The 27,257-nt window shown below is 36.7% G+C and overlaps 1 protein-coding gene across 1 annotated transcript in view; it reads right to left on the bottom strand.

The window, feature by feature from the left end:
• The window catches only part of LOC121444684 (transmembrane gamma-carboxyglutamic acid protein 1), a 66,873-nt gene extending 40,694 nt beyond the window's left edge, over positions 1–26,179 (bottom strand). The window contains exon 1 of the mRNA XM_041646586.1: positions 26,135–26,179. Within this exon, the coding sequence (XP_041502520.1) occupies positions 26,135–26,144 (10 nt within the window). The 5' untranslated portion in view covers positions 26,145–26,179. The remainder of the gene's footprint in view (positions 1–26,134) is intronic.
• Positions 26,180–27,257: the final 1,078 nt, after the last annotated feature.

Genomic DNA, 27,257 nt, shown 5'->3' with positions numbered 1-27,257 from the left:
CCAAATTACCTCATGGACATTAATGCAAATATACTCAAAAATACATGAAAATCACATTCAAAAACACATCAGAAAAATCAAAGAAGCAGAAATATAAAATGAAAAAAGAAAGCATATTCAACAAATGGTGCTGGCATAACTGGATATCAACATGTACAAAATTGAAAATGGATCCATATTTATCATTATGCGTAAAACACAAGTCCAAACGGATCAAAGACTTCAACATAAAACCAACCACACTAAACCTGATAGAAGAAAAGTAGGAAGTTCACTTTAAAGCATTGGCGCAGGAGACCACTTCCTAAATATAACACTAACAGCACAGACATTGGGAGCAACAATTAATAAATGGAACCTCCTAAAAGTGAAAAGATTCTGTAAAGCAAAGAACATTGTCATAAAGAAAAAAACAGCTGCCTAAAGAATAAGAAAAGATGTTCACCAACCCTATATCAGACCAAGGGCTGATCTCCAAAATATACAAAGAACTTAAGAAATTGGTCATCAAAAGAACACATATCCAATTGAAAATGGGGTACAGACCTAAACACAGAACTCTCAACAGAAGAATTTAAAATGGCTACAAGACACTTAAGGAAATGCTTAACATCCTTAGCCATGAGAGAAATGAAAATCAAAACAACACCGAGATTTCATCTTACACCTGTAAGAATGACCAAGATCAAAAACACTGATGACAACTTATGCTTGAGAGGATGTAGAGTAACACTCCTGCATTGATGGTGGGAGTACAAACTGGTACAGGTGCTTTGAAAATCAGTATGATGCTTTATCAGAAAATTAGGAAACAACCTACCTCAAGACTCAGCAATATCACTTTTGGGTATATACCCAAAGGATGCTCAATCATGCCACAAGGACATGTGCTCAAAGATGTTCATAGCAGCATTATTTGTCATAGCCACAACCTGGAAAGAACCTAAAATCCCCTCAGCAGAAGAATGGATAAAGAAAATTGGTACATTTACACAATGTAGTACTTAACACAGTGGAAAACAAAAGTTATGACATCTTGAAATTTGCAGGCAAATGTATGGATCTAGAAAACATCATATTGAGTGAGATAACCCAGACACAGAAAGACAATTATCATATGTACTCACTCATATGTGGCTTTTAAACGTAAAGCAAAGAAAAAAAAATCAGCCTACAAATCACAATCCCAGAGAACCTAAACAACAATGAGGACCCTAAGAGAGACATAAATGGATCTAATCTATATGAGAAGTAGAAAAAGACAAGATCTACTGAGTAAATTGGGAGAGTGGGGATTGTGGAAGAGGGTAAAAAGGGATAGGGGAGGAAGGGAGAGGAGCAAAGAGAAAAAATATAATAATAAGAACAATAAAAAATATCATTTGCCACGATCAAGTAGGTTTTATCCTAGAGATGCAGTTACGGTCCAACATGCAAAGATCTGTTAATGTAATCCACTATATAAAAATATTGAAAGAAAAAAAAAACACATGACCTTCTCATTAGATGTTGAAATTTTTTAACAAAAAATCAGCACTCCTTCATAATAAAAGTGTTGGAGAGATAAGGGTTACAAGGGACATACCTAAACATATTACAGGCAATATACAGCAAACCAACAGGCAACATCAAATGGAGAGGAACTAAAAGCAATTCCATTTAAATCAGGAACAAGACAAGGCTGTCCACTAGCTACATATCTATTCAATATAGTACTCAAAGTTCTAGCTAGAGCAATAAGATAACAAAAGGAGATCAACCACATACAAATTGGAAAGGAAGAAATCATCGTTTTGCTTTGTAGATGATATGATAGTACACATAAAGGCCCCAGAATTCTGCCAGGGAACTTTTACCAATCAAACTAAATCTCATCAGCATGGTTAATAGAGTACACTTTTGATCCCAGCACTCCAAAGGCAGAAGCAGGAGGATCTCTGTGAATTCAGGGCAGTCAAAGCTATATGGTGAGACCCTGTCTCAAAAACAATGAAACAAAACAACAATGAAATTCCAAAATATCATCTTTCTACAAATTGGTTCTTTTTGTTCTCCACATTTTTTCTTCACCTGATACTTCCTTGGTTGGTGAATTACTACTGCAATGTAACATTTTCTAAGGTCTTACTCCACTATAACTTATTAGACAGATTTACTATGGAATCTAAGTATATATTCATTTTGACTGGAAAAAGCAATGATACTTAAAAGTTTTGGCATGACACTGTTTAAGCCTTAAGAGATTATAAGAACCATGCATTATTACTATTTTCATCTAATATTTGTCTCTTGTAACATCTACTAAATAACTCAGAACAGAACCTGATGCAGTAAATGAAGATAAAATGGTAGGAAGAATGGGAGAAATTGGAGATCAAATAAAAATAAATGCATAGGTTATGTACCATGATTCTAATTATGATGTTCCTCAATTTTTATGTCTACATGCTATATAACACATCTGCACTCAAATTTCTTCCATATGTCTTTCTGGTTTTCAGCCAAAGAAAATCACTCTTCCAAGTTTATTGAATGTTTCTCTTCATTCATTCCTGAGAGAATGCATTTTCTTGTTTGGAAGAATGATCTGATTACCTCTAGTGCAGTAGTTCTCAACCTTCCAAATACTGCAAGCCTTTAATATATTCATTCCCTCATGTTGAGATGACCCTAATCATAAAATTATTTTGTTGCTACTTCACAACTGTAATTGTACTACTATTATGAATTGAAACATAAATATCTGATATGCAACCCCTGTGACAAGACTGTTTGAATCCCAGGTTGAGAACCTGTGCTTTAGAGCCTCTTGGTTAGAGGCTCCAAAACGTTTATCAGTTTGTGTCAGTTTTTTAACAGCACTTACATGTCAAAAGAAGTATCAGATGGTGTAGTTTATTAAGTAATTTGGCCTACAGAACTTTAAGGTATTTATTTCTTGGCAATATATATTATCTATTTAAAAAACAATATGCATAATTTGAAAACAAGCAACAACCTTAAAAAACAAGCAATCACACCAAAGCTGTGTGTCTGTAGGACCCAACTCAACTTCTCTATAATCTTGCCACCAGCTGAAAATACAGCTTTGCAAAGAAGAGGAATGTCAAATAATCTAATAAAATTTAAAAGCATCTCTAGTGGTGGCATGTGTGGTGTCTGAAACATATCAGGTACTACTGCTTTCCTTCACAAATCACTGAACTCAATAAAAATCATAAAACACCCTACACAACCTCAGAGTATGCTACAGCACATGAAGCAGTGTCCTTTGCCACACACTTTGGGAACCAGGATACTACTTCTTGTCAAATTCTAAAGTATCTTGCTGTTCCTTGAGATACACTCAAGCCTCTTCAAATAGGAACTGGGAATCTCCAGGATTCTGGAATAGTTGCAGGTTCATGTAACTGTTGAACTACCTCTCCCACCCCATTATTGTGGCTTTGATAAGAGTTGTAACCAGCAGCAGAAGAATGAAGTTTAGTTAGCTGTATATTCCACTCCTATCACTCAGTTATAGAGTATTTTCACCCAGAATTTCCTCAGCTACTTTAGTTCACAGCCTTGCCTGGAGAATAAGCTAGGCATTATGGTTTGTATGCTGCTTGTCTGTCCAAAGATTTATGTGTTGAAGGCTTGGGTCTCAGTAGGATAGAAGGAGGTAGTAGTCCTTCAAGTGGTGAAGAAAAGCAAGAAATCCTTAGGTCTCTGGTAGAGTATTCTCAGAAGGGCTTGTGGAAACCCATTATCCCTTTATAGCTTCCAATTTGAAAATATGATTTGTTTCTATTAGAGCAGTTCACCCTGAAGTGACTCAGCTAATAGAAGTTTTAAACTGTGAATTAACAAAACCAATTTTCTTTATAAAGTTATTATACCTCAGTCATTTCATTACAGTACTACAAAACAGGCACTAGTCAGGGGTATGGAAATTGAAAGGTAAGGATCATTACTATTGTGCTATAGGTAAGCATAGGACATAAAATTTTAAGTAGAATGGTGTCATCCTAGCATCACTGTAAATTACTATCATTCAAGGGGAACAACCTATGATTCAGAAATTGTACTGCTCTTTTAGTGACACTGGAATTATTCTGAGTACCAGAAAGATTGGTTTGCATGCTCTGTTACTTTTCTTTCTGCTATCATATTTTATTTAAAGAAAAAATGGACTTGTTCGATATAGCTCAGGCTAGGCTCTTCCGGGCTCAACCCCCCAAGTGCCCACATTACAGGCATGTGCCTCCACATCTGCATCAAATGCTTTGCTGTAAGACTCTTACCTACACTGTCAACAGGAAAATACATACAGATTAACCGAGAAAGGGAACTTTCTAAAAATGAACTATTGAAAAGCAGAAGGTCTTCTCCTATATACCTAATGTGTAATCTAGACTTAATGGGGCTACTGTTGAAATGGAAAGAGAAAAAGAATTCATTTTTTTCATTATGGAAAGCTTATAGTTGTTTGGATAACAAATATGACTTAAACAATATCTCAGAGTTGTTAAGTGTTGAACAAGGTAGAGAATAAGACAAAGTGTCTAAGCAAACAATCCTGTTTGTTGAAAAATTGCAACTCTGTTTGGAAAAAAAGCAAAATCCTAACCATTGGTTCTTCAGTAAATTTGGAATTATATTATCAATCTCACAACTATTAATGAGATAGTATGCATAGATAAAGTTTTGCTAAATTCAAGGCTTAGCAAAAACTAGATGGGCAGTAAGTAGTAATATGACTTATAACAGTTATTTCTTGTAAATAAAACAACATTTACTCAACTGATAATAAAATTTACTGTGAAAATATGGAATAAACACAGATAGGGTTCACTCACAATAAGTCTGTCTTATTTCCATTCAAAAATCCATTGTTGCATGCATGCTACCATATGCTGTGATGAGTCATAAATATTTGTGGTGACATAATCAGGATAAAAAGTTTCAGAAATTATTCTGAATGTAATTGAGGACTAGTTTTATAAATGCTATGTGTTTGTAACAAAGTCATGAAGAAATATCCTTTAAAATAATTATGTGCTTATTTTCAATTTAATTTTTTTAGCTGTTTGTTGATAGACTCATCTTTGGAATTTTAACAACAGGCCACACAAAGTAGCTGCTATAAAAGGAAAAAATATGCAGCAGTTATATAGGTTTTGAAAATCATGCATAGTTACAAGAAAAATAACTTTGGATTAATTATGTTTCATTGAATTTAGATGAGTAATGCACATGTGTATTCAAATATTTTATGTACTAATAGAGGGCATTAATAGTAATATTTCATTTATTTAGTAGTTGTCAAATAAATCTAATCTCAAGAAGTTAAATGAGAGGTCATACACAACTGTGCTATATTTTGTGCTTATCTTACAGTGAAGCCCCATTCCTTTAGACAAATAAAGAGTTACTTTATTCTACCCATAACCTCAAGGCAGACTATGAGACTTGAAAGATGCATTGGACATTAACACTGAAAAGTACAGCAGGAAGAAGTAAACTGAAATAGATCAATATGATGATAGGAAAAAGAAGACAAAATCAATTAATCTTAATGCAGGGGAAAAGGAGAATAAAAGAAAGCCCTTCAGGGGTTACATAGAGAAGCATCTAACTTCTCTCACACTGTCATGTCCCAAAGAAGTAGCCATCACTATTTTTTGCATGGTGAGTATGAGTTACCAATAAAAAGATCCATATCATGTTCAGGATAGTGTTTATAAACTGTTGGCACAAAAAATTAAGTGCAGTGTTTTGTGCATGGTAGGACAGTGTCCTGCCTCTGAGCTCTGAACCCAGCTTAAAAGTACTGTTTTTGAAATTTTAATTCACTTTTTAAACATTTTTGTTGTACTACTAGGCCTTAAACTTTGTTCTATACTACATGCTAGGAAAGCTCTCTACTACTGAGCTTTACTTTCAGGCCAGGTTTTCAAGCAATCCTCAATCTATACCAGCCATTCAAATGAAAAATCTGTTCCCACATAATGTGTAAATGTTGGTATACCAGAAAGCAAATCTATAAACAGTTCACAAAATATTTAAAAAGTTAATTATTTTTTCTCAAATAAATCTCTGATGTCTGATTTAGTTGTGAATTTCTCATGGAAGACTGCACAACATGCAAAGGTATCTGCTTATTCAAGTTTTCTGATTGTCACATGAGAGATGCATTTAGTGATGGCATGGTTAGAATTTAAGAACTCCATCTTAACCAACATTTTAAGGCAAGTGAAAGCAAGGAATGAGAACAGTGCTATGGTAGAAAGGTTCTGCATTTGTAAGTAAGATATGCATGTCTCAAGATAATTAATCAGTCTGACTACGGGACAAGGCACCCTCTCCTCCACTGCTCAGGGTCCTAGCTGGGGACATCCCTGTGAACATCTGGGACCCACTCTAGAGTCAAGCCTCTTGTCAACCCCACAATGCCCCCCTTAATTAAGATACCTTCTTCCCTGCTCCCATATCTGTCATTCCTCCATCTCAACCATCCCACTCCCAAAAGCTCTCCCCAATCCTCCTCTTCTCCCTTCTCTCTCCCCCACCTTCCCCTTCCCCTACCACCATACTCCCAACTTTTGCCTGGAAATCTTGTCTGCATCCAATTTCCAGAAGGATCTATGTATGTTTTTGTTCGGGTTCAACTTATTACTTAGGTTCTCTAGGATCACGAACCATAGGCTCAAAGTTCTTTGTTTATGGCTAGAATCCACTAATGAGTGAGTACATACCATATTCATATTTTTGGGTCTGGATTATCTCACTCAGGCTAGTGTTTCCTATTTACATCCATTTGCATGCAAAATTCATGATGTCATTGTTTTTTACCACTGAGTAGTACTCTAATGTGTAGATGTGCCACATTTTCTTTATCCATTCTTCCATTGAGGGGCATCTAAGTTGTTTCCAGGTTCTAGATATTAGAAATAATGCTGCTATTAACATAGTTGAACAAATGGTTTTGTAGTATGATTGGGCATCTCTTGGGTATATTCCCAACAGTGGTATTCCTGGATCCTGAGGTAGGTTGATTCTCAACTTCCTGAGAAACCATAACACTGATCTCCAAAGTGGTTGTACAAGTTTGCATTCCCACCAGCAAAGGATGAGTGTTCCCCTTACTCCACATCCTCTCCAGCATAGGTTATCATTGGTGTTTTTGATTTTAGCCATTCTGACAGGTGTAAGATGGTATAGAACCTTCATCCGGTAACAGATGGAGATAGAGACAGAGACCCACATCGGAGCACTGGACTGAGCTCCCAAGGCCCAGATTAAGAGCAGAAGGAGGGAGAACATGAGCAAAAAAGTCAGGACCACGAGGGTCGCGTCCACTCACGGAGACAGTGGGACTGATTTAATGGGAGCTCACCAAGGCCAGCTGGGACTGAATGAGCACAATATCAAACTGGACTCTCTGAATGTGGCTGACAATTGGGGCAGACTGAGAAGCCAATGATAACAGCACTAGGATTTGTCTCTAAGGCATGTACTGGCTTTTTGGGATCCTAGTCTATTTTGATGCATACCTTCCTAAGCCTGGATGGAGGGGGGAGGGCCTTGGACTTCCCACAGGGCAGAGTACCCTGCCCTCTTTGGACTGGAGGGGGAGAGGGGAAGGTTGAGTGGTGGAGCGGGAAGGAAGTGAGAGGTGGGGGAGGAAGTGGAAAGTTTGATTCCTAGTATTAATAATGTAATAATAAAAAAAAAGACATGCATTCCTCTTCCTGCTTTGGTACTAATCTGACTGCGTGATTCTAATGTCTGTTTCTTAACTAATCACAGTTTTCTTATTTATTGAAGTGAAAGTGTTGGTTATGATTTCGTAAAGCGTGACAGTAGAGAGGTCCACCACTGGAGAGTCTCAAGGTAAACCCCCTAAACATTTCCAATTCAAAAGGACCACTATAGCAGGCAAAATCCTAATATGAAACAAATTAACTGACATAAATCTTTTTATCATGTCCCATTTATTCTTCCTATGCTCTCTCTAATGCTCTCTTGATTTTCCCCTTTCAATGTTCCTCTTTTGATGTTCCTCATTGTTCTTTCCATTCCACAAAGTTTCCAGTTAATATACCCTCACAGACATAGTTAACAATGCTACCAAGTGTGCATTTCTTAATGCTAATAAGATGAATAAAAGACTGACAAGGCAGGTGCCTTATGGCTCAGAAGAAGCATGGCCGTGAAGCTTCCCAGCAAGTATGGGGAAAATTACGATGGATCATGGACCCCAGGCTAAGCATCAGGGTGCTATATCTGCTGGCACCCAAGTGAGAAGATATTTCTTTCTCTGGGGCTGATTTAGCGACCCAAGCTTTTTTTTTCCTATATATTTTAGGGGTAAAGGTATAGTTAATTGCCTAGACTAAGAACTTGTGTCAAATGAAAAGTGAAGATAAGTGCATAGTATTAATAGCTCATTAGGGTAGAGCAAAGGCCAGTGAATTACACCTTCTTGAGTCTGGTGTTTGAGAATTCAGGGCCACTTAGACCTGTTTATAAGCAAGAGCAGACCTACTTTCTCTCCTGTCCAGTGCCACCTGCTCAGGGCTCCTTTTACTGTATAATGCCATATGGCTCACAGCAGGAAGGACATTGAAAGATTGGGATACTACATCATATCCAATTCTTTGAGGATATCTACATACTATTTTTCAGCCTAGGCTTCACCATCCCCCAAAGAAAACATGTACACAGAAGAATAATCAACAAGTATCACCCCTATCTATGTTTGTGTTTACATTTGTTTTGAATCTATAAAGCAGCCAGCAGTGGTGTTTGACTTAGAATTGTAGGAAAACAATATTTTTCAATATTATTTTAAATCAATGACCTGTTTATGGAAACTACAGATGTTTACTTATATGACTGGTATACTTATAATTCAAAATTTCTTATAACCAATCATGTTGTCATAAACTTATTCAAGAATTCACAGATTTAAAAACAAACTTGAAGTTAAAGACCAGAGTTCATAGGCTCAGAAAGTTTAAAAATACTCGAGAGAAAAATAATTGTTATAAAAAATTTTAATGTCCCAAACCTGGTTCCTAAGGATATACTGGAAATGATGACCACCTAAGACTTCAAAAATTATTATGTAGAAGGCATACAATAAAATTCCAGATAACATGCAAATTTCCTGGAATAAGTCTAGAGAACATGCCAGGAATGGATTGTGTAACAAAGAAGGCAAATGAAGCAATGGATATCTATAAGGTCAATATTCTTTAAATGTAAATAAACATGGTTCATTGACATTGACACAAACTACTTCAATACGGTTTTCACAAAAGCTAAATTTTAGATCAGATATTCAGATGTCTCTTGTCTAATTAATTTTATGCTGCATAAAGAAAAAATGAAATACAAATACAGAGAAATTGCTAACACATGATATTTCTATACTAGGGAGAATGGCTTGTCTAAAGAAATCAAATGTAATAATTCAATGGTCTAATTTGGCATAATTAAATACACAATGGAGTGGAGTCATCAAAACAAGACTATGCTATTATGACTATTTCTCTTGTAACTAATGTATCAATTATATCAACAAGGTATAAAAGTAGTCTTAGTGCTTATACACACTATGATAAAAAAATCCTTCTTTTTGTATTTATGGGTTTTGTCTGTACTGATAGTTTTTTCTGTCCTTAATGGAAGAACTTTTTATCTTTACTTAAGTGAGCAAAAGGCAGCCGTATAACTCAATAAATGTGAGCTACAGTTCTTAACACATAGATTTAAGCAACAGTTATTGCATTCCATCTCATAGACAGTATAATATGTATTCTATTTGACAGCTGCAGTATAGACTCTAAGGGTGTATAACTGTCCTAGTAAGACACCTTATACATTTAATCAAAATGTCACATATCATAGCTATGACAAAAATATTCAGCTATACTTCTCTCTAGCCTACAAATAGAGCCCAAACAAATCAGGGAAGTTAAGTTTCAGTAACTGAAGGCATAAGTCACAAACAATCCCACAGCAGTTTGGAATTATGATTAATAGAATGGTTATTTATTTCAAGGGAAATACTTACAGATCACTGTCCCAGACAACAGCCCTCTGCACAATCAGGAAAGTAGCCTAGTCGCTGGAATCGGTGCCGGAAGCCAGAGAGAGAGCAGAGGGAAGTGGCTGCTTTTTTAAAGGGAGAGAGACCACACCCCAATGGGCTGGTATCTCAGTGGCTATTGACTGAAGGAGCAGAAGGAGCTCCCGCAACAAGTAATGAATGTGTTCTTTTTATTTATTTATTTTTTTGAGAATATGATTTCAGGGATGATGTCAGTTGTGAAATTAGTTTTTAAATGTTAATTTTTTATAGAAATGAGGGCATAGAAGTTCAGCTTGAACATAGTATTTGATGGGGAAAGTCTTGTTAACCAATAATATTTAAGAGGTGGGTCTTAGTTAAGGCATGGCTTCACTGGGACCCAGGTAAAAAAGTGTGTATCTCCATGTGTACTCTCTCTGTGCCTTTTCCCATGGGACATTGCTGTGCTTGGATTTCTCATTTCCCGTTTCGTGAGATTTTCCCTTATAATAAATACAATATAATTGTTTTATCCTTAGTTAGCCTGGTTATTTCCACAGGTGGCACCCAATGTATTGGATATCGAATCCCAGCATTTGGTGTGTGGGTGCCAGGAGAGCATCCCCCTGTGTGAAGATACAGGTAGCATGCAGGAGTGTGTGAGTGACTGATGCTGCAAGAACGGTAGCCTCTACTCCCCCAATCGCACACCACTGAAATTCAGATGGGACACAGGCTTTCCCTAGGGCCCCTGAGCATGACCAGCTACGCATACCCACCTGCTGCACCCTGCAGTTGCCACCACACAGAATGGGTTCAACTTTAGGTCAGTCTAATTCAGATTGTACTGCTTGGGTAACCACTGACCAGTCAGGGACATCTGCAGAGCACACAGTCTGTGATTTATATTAAATAACTGTTTTTAATCTGAGCAAATCTTTTAGAAATTAACTCTAAAATCAGGTTCAGTTAAGCCATGTGGCTCCAAGTGCACTGCAACACCTACTGGCAGGTAACGGTTATGACACCTACTCAAGTTCAAAATCAACCACAGGTAAGACTCATAATTTAATATAAATTAAAAATTTATAATTTAAAAAGGCAAAATGATGGAAAATTTGACTGTACAGGGTTTCAATAGGCTTTTTTTTTCTTATACCATGCATGAGGTTTAGCAAGACACATATGATTTCCCTCCTATACCACTGTATCTGATTCTAGGGATTAGTTTCATCCACTATATTCTTTCCTTAAAAACATGATTTGATAATAGGGCCAAGAATGAGGCACTCTTAGAAATAATAAAGTACTTACAGACTGATACCACTCTTTTAAAAGACAAATTCACTACTATGCAGAAGGATAATGTTGAGACATTGTCAGAGAATTTGTACTATTGAATATATTAATTGGACTCTCTCGAAGGGTTATGATAGACTGACTGATGGAATGTCTCTCCAGCAAGGTAACATATAGGTTATAAAACTTATGTCCAAGGATTAGACATTTTCTCTACTGGACAGATTTCACAACTTGGAATCCTCAATGAAGGCATTAGAACTGAATACTGGACAGGAATTTTAGACTTTATAAAAGGCAATGGTGAAAAGATTTGAAAAGATTGAGGAGTTTATCAAATTTGATGACCTGGGACAAAAGGTACAAAGACAATATTTAGCCTCAACAGTACGTAAAAACCTCCAGGAAAGCTTACCCAGAGTTCTGACTGCCTTTCTGGTGATAGCATCAGAAAAAGCATCTGGCACAAAATACCCTGAGGTTATCAAAGAATATACATGGGAACCTGTACATATGATTAATATAAAGGAAATTAAACAAGCAATTTTAGCTTATGGACTACATTCAAATTTTATTAGGAAAATAGTCAAAACATGGGCTTCCAGTAACAAAGCCATGCCACAAGACAGGAATCAGTTAATTTCAGCAGTCATAGAAAGTGGACGACAGTTGCTTTGGAGGTGGTAGTTTAAGGAAGAAGTAAAAATTTTAGAGCAACATGGGAAAAAAGTGAAAGGACTTGAGATTTCCCTAGAACAAATTTTAGGTGAAGGATTTTACTGTGATCCTCAGGGTCAAGCTCATTATGATGAACACACCTTGGCGCTATGTAGCACAGCAGCTTTAAATGCTCGGGACAGAAGTCAGGAACCAGGAAATACAGTTATATCTTGTGTTAAACAGGGTCAGTGAGAACCTTTTAGTGACTTTTTAAAAGATTCACGAAGACTGTACATATAGGGGTAACTGACCCAGAAACTAGACATATAATAATTAAATCCTTGGTTTATAAGAATGCCAAATTAGAATGCAAAAGAATTTTTGGGCCTTGAAAGATCAGCTCAGCACCCATGGATGTATGGGTCTTGCATACAATGAATGTCAAGACGTTTGATTATGGTACTGAAGCTTGGGTTGGAGAAGAAATTTCTAATATTTTAATTGTGGTAGAATGGGACATCTGAGAAGGGATTATGGACAAGGATTATATACATTTTTCAAATAATGTCTCCTCTGGGAATAGCAAGAATAGGAGGACTCAACCTTCAGGTATATGTTGTAGGTGTGGCAAAGGCCGACATTGGACCAATGAATGTAGGTCAAAAAAAGACAGTCAAGGCACCCAATACCATTGGGAAATGCCGTGGGGGGCCTCTTGCTGGTCAGTCATTCCCATTTACTGTGGAGAACGTGTCTCACCAGGAAAATTAAAGAAATTCATTGCCTAATGTAAAAGGCAATACTGGTCTGAATGATGGAATAAATGTGGAGGATGAGTGAAAAACTCCAGCAGGACATAGGAAACATATATTCTGTTAGACTTCTTTAAATGACCAAAGACCAAAGCTAAAAGTGTGTATAAATGGCATTTTTATTGAAGACTTACTAGACATGGTGTGTATGTATGTATCATTACTCCAGAATCTTGGCATCTGAATTGGCCTCTTCAAGAGGTAGATGTTCAGTTCCTAGAAATTGGAACCCTATCTCAGGTAAAACAAAACATGTTATGTGTTGAATGCCTAGGGCCAGAAGGACAGAAAGCAAGACTGAGGCTGCATGTGGCTAAGACTGAAGTAAATTTGTGGGATTGTGACCTATTACAGCAAAGAACTACCCAGATTAACATTCCTGTAGCCCTTAAAACTTATGTTTCTGGGGAAAATATTAAAAGATATCAAAGATGATGGTCACCAGTGATTCAGGTTGTACAAGAACATAAAGCAATTGATAAAAGTTCAGAGGTACTAATGGTCCTGCCTTAAAAATAGTTAACTGAAAAACCAATATGGGTTAAACAGTGGCCTCTAGCTAAAGAAAAGCAGCAAGCTTTGAAACAGCTTGTACAAGAGCAACTAGATGCTTGACATATTGAAGAATCTACCAGCCCTTGGAATTCTCCTGTATTTGTTGTTAAAAAGAAATCTGGAAAATGGAAAATGGTGACAGATCTTAGAGCTATCAACAAGGTTATTCAACCCATGTGCCTGCTACAATCTGGAATTCCTCTGCCTTCTCTTGTTACCAAATGGATGGCCTCTCATAGTTATTGATTTAAAGGATTGTTTCTTCACTACACCTTTACAAGAAAAGGATAGAGAAAAATTCCCCTTCACCATGCCTACTTATAATAATTCTCAGACTACTAGGAGATACCAATGGCCTATCCTCCCACAGGGGATGCTCAACAGTCCCACATTGTGCCAATATTTTGTAAGTCAGCCATTGGAAATATTTCGTAAGCAATTTCCTAAGTCTATAATCTATCATTACATGGATGACATTTTGTTATCTGATTCAAATGTAGATAATTTAGAAAGGATGTTTAAAGAAGTAAAGAAAGTTTTGCCTAAATGGGGATGACAAATTGCTCCTGAAAAGATTCAAAGGGAAGATTTTGTTAATTACCTAGGATACAGAATAGGTATACAGAAAATTAGGACACAAAAAGCACAAATTAGGAGAGAACAGTTACAGACTCTTAATAACTTTCAAACATTATTAGGAAACATTCCCAGTCTACAACTGGCTGTTGGGATAACACCCAACTTAATGATTCATTTAAACAAAACCTTAGATGGTGATAGAGACTTGAATAGTCCCAGAGAATTAACAGCTGAAGCAGAAAAGGAATTGACAATTGTTGAGGAGAAATTACAGGAGGCACACATGGATAGGACGAATCCAAATCTTAATTGTATTCTAGTCATATTGCCTTCCAGAATTTCTCCTACAGGTATATTAATGCAGAGGGAAAATATTATCTTAGAATGGATGGTTTACCACATAAACCAAGTAAAAAACTAAACACTTATATGGAAAAAGTCTCTGAATTAATTATAAAAGGTAAATTGAGACTTTGTCAATTATCAGGTATAGACCCAGCAGAGATTATAGTGCCTTTCACTACCGATAAAATTAAAAGGTTATGGGAAGACAATGAACCATGGCAAAAAATAAAAACTGTAAATGGTTTACAGTGTGTTTAAAATATGTGCAGGCTTGAAAAAAAAGCTAAAGTTCTTAAAGTAAAGAAAGAAAGACAGTAGTTGGGTGTGGTGGTACACACCTTTAATCCCAACACTTGGGAGGCAGAGGTAGATTGACCTCTGAGACTTCAAGGGGCAGAGATAGATTGACCTCTGTGACTTCAAGGTGTGGTAGAACACACCTTTAATCCCAATGCCAGGGAAGCAGAGACAGATGGATCTCTGAGAGTTCAAGGACAGCCTGGTCTACAGAGTTATTCCAGGACAAAGATATACAGAGAACCTGTCTCAAAAAGGAAAAGTAAAAATAAAAGAAATATAGGTTAAAACAAAGCTGCACAAAGATGGAAAATACACAGAGAATCTGTGCTTGATTGTACTTCCTGTCTGTTTAACATTATTCATGTTGTTTGTAATTTTATACTTGATATCTTGTTCCTATTGTATATAATTTTGTATGGGTTTGGATTGCTCTTGTTTAGACAAAATGGGGATATGATATGGAAAGCCTAATTAATCAATAATCCTTAAGAGGTGAGTCTTAGTTAAGGTGTGGCTTCGCTGAGTCCCAGGTAAAAAGGTGTGCACCTCCATGTGTGCTCTCTCTGTGCTTTTTCCCTTGAGACATTGCTATGCTTGGATTTCTCTTTTCCTGTTTCATGAGTTTTTCCCTTATAATCAATAAAATTTGATTATTTTATCCTTAGCTAGCCTCGTTATTTTAACACAGTATTCTTAAGAAGGCTGGTCCGTATTAAGCTTACAAGTCCCTGTGTGTAGCTGCTGTCTTGAATCTAGGTTATCACTTTCAACTAGCTAGAGGGTTTGTTGGAATACCATTGCTAGAATTCTATCATATGTCTTAGAAGAATTTTTTATCTAACACATTGTGATGCTATCTAAAAGGGTAAAAAAAATGAGATTTTAGGGGTGTATAGAGTAGAACATAAAAAAGTATATGTCAAAAGATTAATTTTTATTATATGTGTACAGGCATTCTTGCTACATATATGCATGGTGGCCAAAGATGCCAGAAGAGGATGCCAGATCCCCTGGTACTAGAATTACTGCTTATAAGTAACTACACAGACTTTGAGAATCAAACCCAGGTCCTTTGGAAGATGAAGTGGTGCTCTCAACTGCTAAGCCACCTCTCAAGTCTAGATATATGCCTTTTTACTTTAAAAGTGTATGTGTAGCAAAATATGGTTTAAGACCTTAGTTGTGATCTGGTTAGTATATAGTGAGGAGGCCTATGTCTTATAAGCCATTATTAGCAAAAGGATACTACAAATATTTATTAATAAACAACCTAATAATCATTAAAACCAAATTGATAATGGAATTGTGGATGCATTTTTCCCTCTTTGCATACTGAAACAACTTCAATGAGTGTAAATTAATGCTTATGAATCGCAGGATCTCAAATGTGAAGAGCACTTTTTGAGATTTATTTAATCAACTGGTGGCATGCTAAAGTTAACTAGCCAAAAAAATCCTCTTCAAATCAAAGCTATAGAAAGAAAAAAAGACAGAAAAAAATCCAAACTGGAGTTATTCTGTCTAAAGCTCTTCTTTTTCTCCCTTCCCTCTGGGACTCCTTTAGAAAACTAAATGCTTCACTGAGTGTAATAGAAACCACTGATCCATTTCAATCCTTTTATTTAACTGACTAAGAAAATGGAAAAGTACAGGCTAAGTGACTAAACCAAAATCACAGATATTTGATTATAGGGTTAGAACTTGCCTCAGTCTCTAGAACCATCTGATGCTTTCTCTTTGACTCATAAGAAACATAATCATACCATGAGGATGGAAGACAAACCACAGGCAGGGTAAAAATTTTTTACAAATTATATGTGATAAAAGACTGTTACACAAAGCAAAAGCAGGAGGACTACAAGTTCAAGGTTAAATCTGGCTACGTACTCAGACCTTGAGTTAAAATTTCCAAAAGAAAAAAAAATAATTTCACTAAATGGATAAACAACTGTTAAAACTTAAAAATAAAATAGCAATCAGATGGATTAAGAAATGTACCAAAGACCTAAACAAATACCTCACCAAGAAAAGTAGACAGATATCAAATGAATCTACAAAAAATATTCTATAGCAGTGGTTCTCTATCTTCCTAATGCTGTGGCATTTTAATACAGTTCATGCTGTGGTGAAGCCCTAGTCTAAAATTATTTTTAGTGCTACTTCATAACTGTAATTTTGTTACTGTTATTAATCGTAATATAAATATCTGATATGTAGGATATCTGACATATGACCCCTGTAAAAGGGATTTTGAGCCTAAGGGAATCATGATATAAGTTGAGAATGACTGCTCTATTGTATAAATCATTAGGAAACTCAAGTAACATACCACACGATTCCACTTATATGCAGTGTCTAGACAAATTGAATCTGTAGAGATAGAAAGCAGAATAGAAACTTCCAGGGGTTTCAAGGTAGAAGAAATATAAAGTTACAGATTACTGGGTATGGGGTCTTCTTTGTGACTGATGAAAGTGGTTTGGAAATTGTTGGCCAACCTACATACTTTAAAATGGCCAAACTTATGTCACTTTTGATTCAATTTTAAAAGGTTAATTAATTTTGAGATTAAGAAACCTTTAAAAACACATATCTTGACAAATAGAAATGCTTATACCCACAGACAAAAGCTACTCCTAGCCTTAATCAGAGCAGCCTTCTCTGATAATAAAAGGTGGTGAATGCAGAGCCTCATGTCTTGCCCAAATTGTAGAGAATGAACAATGGCTGTGGGCTCAGTATTATACAACACCTTCTAAGGCTAAGAAAATACTATGCCAGAGGGAATTAGAAATATGTAAAAACCAGAATATGATACAGAGCTGTGAAATATTCTCTGAACTTGACACAACCACTGCAATCAGTAACTTATAACAACTATAAGTACTTGACCTAGGTCCTCAAAAGATCAGTGCTATAAAGAGTCCGTGGAGGTAAAGGGAGAAAGAACCATGAGGCCCTTCACTTTACCTCTGAACTATTGGTTTGACAAGTTCTAGGAAATGAAAGTACCATCTTTAGGTGTATACCTATTGCTGAATCCTCCAAGCTCCAGCCATTACCTCCAACCCCCTCTTCAGACAGATGCCCTGGTTAATCTCAGTGGGTTACTATAGTTTGAAAGAAAATGATCCCCCCTAAAAGGGAGTGACACTGTTAGGATGTTTGGTTTTGTTGGAGTAGGTATGCATTGTTGGAGGAAGTGTTTCACTGTGAAAGTGGGCTTGGAGGTCTCCTGTACGCTCAAGTCACACCTACTGTCTCAGTTCACATTCTGTTGCATTTAGATAAAGATGTCAAGGACTCTCAGTTCCAGGACCATGTCTGCCTGCATGCTGGCTTGCTTCCCACTTTGATGACAATGAACTGAAAATATGAACTGTAAGCATGTCACCACAATTAAATGTTTCCCTTTATAAGAGTTGTCATGGTCATGGTGTCTTGTCATAGCAGTAGAAACCCTAAAAGCAAAATGAATAGATAAAAGCATGAGAGAGATTTGTAGGGAGGATGGGAGTTAACAGAGGTGGCAAGGAGGTGAAAAGTTAGAATGATCACTATGCATTTTGTACAAGTGCAAAATTGTCTAAAAACAAATTTAAATAATAAAAAAACTAAAAACCCAACTATACACCAAGTATTATATTCTCAAATCTATACAAAAGGCAAAAAAGACTATATCAATGAAAAAAAGCTCTCTTTAGTGGGATTGAAGTAGCATTCCATTAAATAGCCCAGTTTTTCTAATGGAAAACATTTGCCAGGAATAAATAATGGTAGCTGTTAGTCCCAAGCAGATTTGTATTACTGTTATAAAATTAAGACGATAAGTGCTTACAATAAACTAGTGACATCATTTAAACTGTAGCAGCACAAATGTCACCATAATAAGATGTTCTAAGATCTAATAAAGGAAAGAAAATGAAATAATTAATTGCCATTAAATAAATGCCACTACTTGAACTACACAGAGCAGGGAGCGTCCAAATAAAATTAGGCCATGTGCTATGAGATTTTACAACTTGTCAATTTGAAGACTCATTCCTTGTTTGAAAATATGGAGCTTTATGCCAAAGTTGAAGATAAGAATTGCAAAGAATTGAGATGGAATGTATTCATCTTTCCTCATACTTTCTTGCTGCATAATTCTTGGCTTACTGCATATGTTTGTCCTTTCCCCAAAGAACTCATCCATGTCCCCAGCTTATCAAGACTTAGTATGAGGACAGAGTCTTAGTCTATGCAGGACAACCAGTGATTGCTTTTGTTTTTGTTGCTTTACATATTTTTTCTGAGTTTAAGAATTTTACACTATATCCCTCAAGAGATCAGAATACTTGTAGGAGACATGACTCAGTCATTAAAAGCTCACAATCAAAAGGGGAACAGAATTCATTAACTGTTTTGTGTGTTTCATTTTTATCTAACTCTTCCTTCTAAAGTTGGGAATAATAAGTCTTAAATGACATCAGAGGTCACAAAGAGACTATGAGCTCTGAACTTGTGCTGAATTCTGAGGCTCATTTTCCAAATCATTTCTTCTTTTAATTAAAATCCTTAGAGATTTTTATAAAGTTTTCTTTTTAAAATCTTTTTCACGAGTTTTTAATCACATTATCATCATGGGAGGATTTCTGTTTGTTTTTGTTGTTTGCTTTGGCAATCTGGCCTTCAGCTCTTCAGATGACCTTGACATCTGAACAGTTCTCTGTTCATCTTCTGAGGGCCTGGTTTATAGGTTTGTGCCAACATGCTTGGCCCTAAGAATTGACAGAACTACTCTATATTCAATCATAGCAGAACAACAAGGGCATCTTACCATTACGTATGCAACATGAAGATAGAAAGTGACTTTTCACCTCCAGATTTTATAGATCTAAAACACTCTTCTAAGCTTAGAACTCTGCTTCTTGCCTCAGCATTTAAATGAGTTTCAAAATCTCAATACTGGAAAAGGAAGAGAAAAAGTTAAACTACCTTCACATTTTTTTCTCATTGTCTTCCCAAATAATACCTGCTTGCTTTCCATGTAAGTTAGTTTTTATAAACAAAAGCAAAAATTCAATGTGTTTAATGCTTCTTGGCCATACTTCCTTTTTTTTGTAAAGGATGGGCAAGGGCATCTGTGTCTTACTATTATTGAAACAACATGAGGAGACTCCTCAATATCTCTGTTCTTTTTTCTTTTTATTTATTCTGTTTGTCTTTTATACTATGTAACTTGATCCTATTTTCCAGTCCCTTCGGCGTCTACCCTCCACTCCTACACACACCCCCAAATAAAGCAAAATTTACAAAAAAGGAGAAAAATTTTAAAAAGAACTTAAAATTTCATCATGAAAGCTACAGTGAGACACAGTGAGTCATGCCATAAACCCCTTTGTCCATATATCATTACTTGCAAGTGTTCACTGCAAAGTCATGCAGTGTTTGTCTGGTTTGAGGCCTCTAGTTTCTACTTCACTATTGATGCTGGGCCCTCATTAGGACTCTTCCTGGATATCCTGTTGTTGTCCTGTGTTGTGGAGATCCTGTAGTTTTGAGCATGTGAGTCAGGTCCTTTCATATGCTCTAGCAGATGATATATTGGGTGGATGTTGGGGTTGGCCAATTCAAAACCCTGGATCTGGGCTTAGGGTTGTCTGCCAGCCAGTTTTCCTGTGTTCTTACTCCCATGGTGAGCTCTCCAAATTGCCTTGGTTATTTCAAATCTTGTAGCAATAAGTGAGGGGTGGGCCCAGTTCTAGTGCTTTCAAGCCCTCAGGGTTGGCTCTTCTACACCAGATCTATTATGTTGTCAGGCAAGGTATTCGGGCAGCTGGTTTGGGGAAGGGACAGCCCTCTTGCTCTTATGGCCTTAGGGCCAGCTCCTCTACCTATCTCAGGGATTGACAGGCATGGGGTGGGGGGAAGACTTCTCTCTTTGGCCCATGATACAAGTCAGGTGAGTAATGAGGGCAGTTCTCTGCTCCTCACATTGGAGCTAGGTCACCCTCACCTCCAACCACTAGGCACTCTGTTGTGCAGCCTAGGTGAGAGGCAGGGGCCATTCCCTGAGTGTTGCAATTGGTAAGGGAGAGGGTCATCTCTCATCCTTCACACACGCCATATAACAAATGAGTAGTGGAGACAACTTTCCCAACACTTAAAACTTCCAGGCTGGCTCACCCACACCTCAGCCAACAAGGTTGCCTCTATTGTGTCATGCAGGAGAGGTGCAGGGCCTGCTTTCCCATGTGTTGCAGCTGGTAGGGGGCAGGGACAGCTTTCCTGAGCTTTGTGACCTAAGGGCCAGTTCTCAAGCCTGCCTCAGGCTTTGATAGGTGTGGCAAGGAGGGCTACTCTCTGCTGCCCATGTTGCCACAGGGCAAATGGGTGATGGAGGCAGCTCTCCCTTGCTCACTACTTCGGGACTGGTTCACCCACACTTGTGCCAACAGAAATCGTGTCATTGTGTTGCTAAGGCAAGGTGAAGGGCTTGCTCTCCTTAGTATAACTGGTGGGGGTCAGGGACAGCTCTCCTGTTCCTATGACCAGAGGGCCAGCTCTGCCATCTGCCACAGGTGTTGATGGGTGTGGCAACTCCTCTCACATTCATGCCACCTCAAGATAGATGAGTAATGGAGATAACTCTCTCTTATTCACTACTTTGGGGCTGGTTCACCTACACCTCCACTGACAGGGTTGGCTCTCTTGTGCTGCCCTGATGAGGAGTAAAGGCCTGCTCTCCAGAGTGCTGTAGCAGGAGGTGGTTAGGAACAGCTCTCCCACATTTATAACCACAGGGTCACCTCTACTATCAGTCTCAGTCATTGATGGGTAAGGGGGTTATCTCTCTCCCGGCCATGCTTCTACAAGACAGGTGGGTAATGGGGACAGCTCTGCCATGCTCACAATTTTGGAGCTGACTCAACCACACCTGCACCAGCAGGATTGGCTCTATTGTGCTGCTCTGGCAAGGTGCAGGGCTGGCTGGTCTGAGTGCTCCAGCTGGAATGGGTCATGAACTGCCCTCATGGCAACAGGGTAGGGAGGTGTGGTCAACTCTACCCCACACATGCTGGCATAAAGCAGATTGATAATGAGGATGGCTCCCCCACACCTGTGCTAACAAGGTTGGCTCTATTGTGCTGCCCTAGTAGGAGAGCACCTCTGTTCTTAAGGTGAAAACATGGAAATTAGCCATGAGTAACAAATAGATACAACAAATTACTGCAAAAGCACTTATAGATGCAATAAGTTCTAGCACAGAAAAAAAAATCATATCAATAGATGTATCTAACAAATAGAATGCAGATTGTCATAAAAATCACAGTAAAAAATGAATTTGTTTTATGGATAAAGACATTATTAAGAGGATTGTGTTTTCTAAAATTTTGTTAGAAATGTACTAATTGCTTAGGGGAAGAATCATAAAAATAAAACTTTAAGTTTCACTTGAAAAAGTAAAGTCTTCTCATTCTCTTCTTTGTAAAAATGCTAATTTTCTACCAGAAGTTTACATGTAATCACACATTTTTTGAACTAGCATCTCATCATTTCATGTCATAAAATTTTAGGTTAAATGACACATTATAGTCTGTTTCAAGAAAAGATACAAGAGTAAAAGGTCTTTAGTCAAAAGGATCACTTTCACATAGGATAGGTAAATAGTGCTGACTGAGTCTTTTCTTTTATGGCCCTTCCCTTGTGGAATGTTTAGAGCAAAGTTTACAAAGTGAAATGTCTTGATGTCTGCTGTGATCTTTGATAAGCTGTGCTGCTGGTCTGTGAATTACTGCAAGCTCAGGCCATTGTTGATTATAGTATCTTTATATTTGTGATACTTTGCTATCTGAAACACCTGTGTGATTTTTGCTGTCACCAAAAATATTAGGACACTTAGCTATTTCACTTTGACTATTCGTCTATTTCTCCATGATATTAAAGCATCACTATAGATCTGAAAAAAATAATTAATCAATAATTTTCTCAGCAACAGAGGGCTTATATGTAATCAACTTCACATATTACTAATAATTAATAATAAAGGATATTCAGAGTTTATCAGAAGAAATGAAAACTTATGATAATATAAGACCTAGTTCTGCATCTTGGCACTCTAATATATAAACTGTTTATAGGCTATTCATTATATATATTTTCTAAATCAGTTTCAGTTTACAGATAAATATATTAATGGAAACGGTTATCCTTATTTTATAACATGAGTTTTTCTTATAGCACAAGATAAATAAAAAGGAATGTCAGAGGAAACATCTGTGAGTTACAAAGTACTGTAAATATTTATTAATATAAAAATAACTACAAATTCTTGAATATTAAATAGTAAGTCTCGATTAAAGACATCATAAAGAGTAAAAGCAATTTCAGTACTACACAAATAAACACTGTAAATACTGATTATAATCAAATAAAAAATTAAATATGCATGCCTTTTCTTTACCTGCTCTCCCATTTTATTGTGTTGCTGTCTCATGAAGTACAGACTGGCTTCATACGTGCTATATGTTCAAGGTTAATCCTGAATACCTGGTTCATAGCCTTCTTTTCCCAAGTACTAGGAATATGGACATGTAGCAACGGCTCATGTAATGCCAGGGAACAAATAAATCCAAGGATTTGTACATGCTAGGTAAGCGCTCTAGCAACTGAACTACACATAGTGCCTGTTCCTCCTTTTAAAGATTTAAAGTTTGTGAACTTTCATGTTCATTAATAAAAGTTTCATATATTTGTAAAATATTTATTTGTCTTTATTAAAGAATAGCAAAATAAATTAACTTCAATGTAAATTTCTCATACAAGTATGATGCCATCTTTGCAATTGTGTCCTTTTGTATGACATACTGAGTTTTGTTTGTGAGAATGTTTATCAAATGCAGTAAAAATTTCAATATACAACACTCAAAAAAGAAAAACATAAGCACATATCGTACCATTCTCTTCTTTCCACTAAAAGAATCAGCAATTAATCAAGCAAATATAATACAATCAAGTAAACCACAGCAAAGTTTAAAGAATAAAGGATGGTGTCTCGTTTACATTTACATAAATGTTTTCAAAGTGGTAGCCACCAGAAGTCAAAAAACAGCTATCACAAGCTTCCTGGATTTGTAAAAACAACATTATGTGATGCACTTCCTTTTTTCAGTCTCCAGGTTGGAAATATGCCCATCTTTGCAGACTGCATTACTAAGTCCTGTTCTATTAAGTGCCTGGGCACTGAATCACTATTTTTCCAGCATCTTTTAAAGGAGGCCCCTAACAATCTCTTTGTTAGTGACTGATGATCAGTTTGAAAGTAAAAGAAGAAACAAGAAATAATAGGTTCCTTGACAGTGTAGCTCTCTTTCATATGGTGACAATGGAAGACAACAGCTAGGGCATTCTCTAAACCTGCTTGTAGCTTGGTAGTTGGGGCGAGGACTAAGCAATATGAAATACTCTGGAAGCTTCCACTGACAGCAGAATTTAGGATACTACAAACATGGATTAATCCTAGGAATACGTCTTAATGTATTTATTTACAATGTTTACTTATTTTAAAAAAAATGTAAATGGTTGGAGATCGGTATCTAAAGGTTTAGAAAGAACCAGTATGTCTAAAACAAAACAGCTTCCAAAGGAAGCTCTGGAGCACGCAGAAGCAACAAGGTGCAGAAAGAATTCCTATGAGTGATCTGTGATGTGGCAGCTGCATATAGACACAAATTATGATGGGGCAAGCAACTTAAGGCAGAACTCTAGGTAAATTGCACAACCACACTCTAATATCTGTTGCTTTCAAAAGCATCTGATCCAATAATTTCAGTTTGACTGTTAAAAGTACCAATAAAGATATATTTATTCAATAAACATTGCAATAAGTTGATACCACTGTCCTATGTTATTAGACTTTACAGTTTTATATACTTGCACATATTATCACAGTATGCTAACCACATCTTCTTGAGGCTGGAAATACAGGATGCATTAATTCTACCTCAGAGATGAAAAAAAAATCCCATATCAGGAAACTTTAAGATTTAACTAAAGTAATGGCTATGGAACTTGATTTCAGGTTTTTAATCTCTGGGTTCTTATGTATCTTAGTATAGTACTCTATAAAGCATATTTCCTTAACACCCTTTATAGCATGTTGCTTTTTTTTGGAGAGGGATTCAAGACAGAGTTTCCCTGGCTGTCCTGGAATTGATTTTGTAGACCAGGTTGGCCTCAAACTCGGAGATCTGTCTGCCTGCCTGCCTCTGCCTCCCATGTGCTGGGATTAAAGGCATGTGCCACCGCCACACAGCTTAGCATGTTGCTTTAATGATATGAATGTACTAGAATTATTATAAAGTCATTAATATGCATAGTCCATATTAGAAATTAAATGACCCTAAATTTCTCTATTGTCTGACTCTAATAACTTCATGTAAAAGCAAAAACAAGCACAAAGAATTCATGTAATGGTTTTTATTGTTGACATTTTCATTTTAAAAGAAACAAAAAACACTGCTACATAAAAAGAGCTTTTTTATTTGTGCTAATTTATTTTAGAAAAAATTTAAAAATATAGCTGGGCTTGCTTACGTCTTTAATCCCAGCACTGGAGAAGCTGAGGCAGGCAAATCTCTGTGAGTTCAAGGTCAGCCTGGTCTATAAGAGCTAGTTCCATGACAGGTTCCAAAGCTACAGAGAAACCCTCTCTCAAGAAAAAAAATAAAAATATTTATTAATTTATTTTTATGTATGTGTATATACATGTGCCTGAATTAGTTTGTGTTCAATGTGCACATAAATGCCCACAGAAGCAACAGGTATTGGAACTCCTGAAACCAGAGTTATAGTCAGTTGTAAGTGTTGGTACAGGGAACAAAACCAGGTCCCTGAATGAGCAGCAAGTAAATTAAGAGTTTTTAATTACTGAGTGAGTCAATTTCTGTTACTATTAGCAAAACTCATAGCATCAAGGCCTGTGGGTAACGTTGGAAAGAGTTATAAAGAAGTTGGAATTTGGAACATTTATATAATATCAAACTTGAACTATTTCTCTCTGTCCTGGGAGATGTATATCCATGTGTACGTGCACAAACACATACACACACCACCACCACTAGCAACAAGAAAACCAAATATCGGGCTGGAGAGATGGCTCAGAGGTTAAGAGCACTGGCTGCTCTTCCAGAGGTCCTGAGTTCAATTCCTAGCAACCACATAGTGGCTCACAACCATCTATACTGACATCTGGTGCCCTCCTCTGGCATGCAGGCAGAGGCAGAATGTTGTATACATAATAAATAAATAAATCTTAAAAAAAAAGAAAACCAAATATCAGAAAAAAAAATAAAAGAACCAGTGAGTAACACATAGTATGTTGGTCTTTTTATTCACAGTGTTCAATCAGACCAAATTTTCTATCACCAAGAAAAAATACAACTTAAGTACCTACAAACATATTTCTAGTCTCAATTTCCCTGGAATGCTAGATTACTATTACGAATAAAAATCATTTCAAAAGGGAAGAGAAACTTACCCCTCCCCATTTTTTTCTTGTGGCTTCTGGCAGGTCCTGGATGATGATTCTCTGTACAAAACAGAGCATATATGGAGTCAGATTCACAAAGGCTGAGTCACTATATCAGATAAGCTCCATTATAGCTGATGTAGTCAGTGTGAGCATTTCATTTCAATGCACTCTAATCTCACTCCCTGACAAAACTGTTTTATGGATCACAGATACCTAACCTCAGAGGACAGAAGTACAATTTTGGAAAGCATGGGCTGTCTATACCAACTTAACTATGACCTTCTTTTTCTGGTATTAGTTTTTGCCCTTGCCAAATAAAACTCATTAAATTGGCCACACGCTTATCTTTTTGGAGGACAGCCTTATCAACAAAAGATGACAGGCAAAAATGCCAAAGACTTGATGTTAATAACCGGGCTAGCACATTATTAGCTTGCCTGTCTCTTCTTTCCCTTCAATGTCATTCTATGACAAGTACAATTCCCTTTATCCTGTAACATTTTTCTGAATGGTGTCAAACGGCAGTGCCCCTAATCAAATTATCCTTGAGGCAAAGCAGCCCACAATTATTTCCTATAAACATCATGAATCAAGGACCATGGATTCCTGAAAGCAAAAGCATAAGAGAACCAAAAGGAAATCCATAAATTGCAATGGCAATGGAAGTTATACAAAAAACAAAAATTCTGTTTTATAAATGGAAAAAGCATGAATGAACACAACATATGCAGAAACCAATGTATATAATTAATGCTTCAATTTCTTACAGGTATAAAGCATGAAGCTACTATTTACCAGTCACTTGTCAAGCTCTTGATGTGTAGGTAAGCAGTTGAGTTCAGGTGTGTATCGGTGACTGTGGGTGTGTGTAGTGAAAAGATATGATCTATAAATCCATTAAGAAACTTACTAGAAGTTCAGTAGGGGAAATCAAGAATAAATACCAAACTGAAACTTGATAACTAGTTGTATGGCATCAGATAAACCACTTTCTATTTTAATTTTTTAAAAAAACACACTCTGTGTACCTTGTAGGATGTTAAAGTTATGTGCTTCAAAAGCAAATGTTCTTTGTTAAATCTAGAAAATGCTGGCATAAGCCTATACAAGTTTCCTTGTCACCAAACAT

This window comes from Microtus oregoni, unplaced genomic scaffold, assembly GCF_018167655.1.
Source record: "Microtus oregoni isolate MIOR12 unplaced genomic scaffold, Mior012 000137F_ref0000512, whole genome shotgun sequence".
NCBI classification, from domain to species: domain Eukaryota; kingdom Metazoa; phylum Chordata; class Mammalia; order Rodentia; family Cricetidae; genus Microtus; species Microtus oregoni.
The sequence above is the reverse complement of the archived record's forward strand: the minus strand, read 5'-3'. Positions and strand labels throughout refer to the sequence as shown.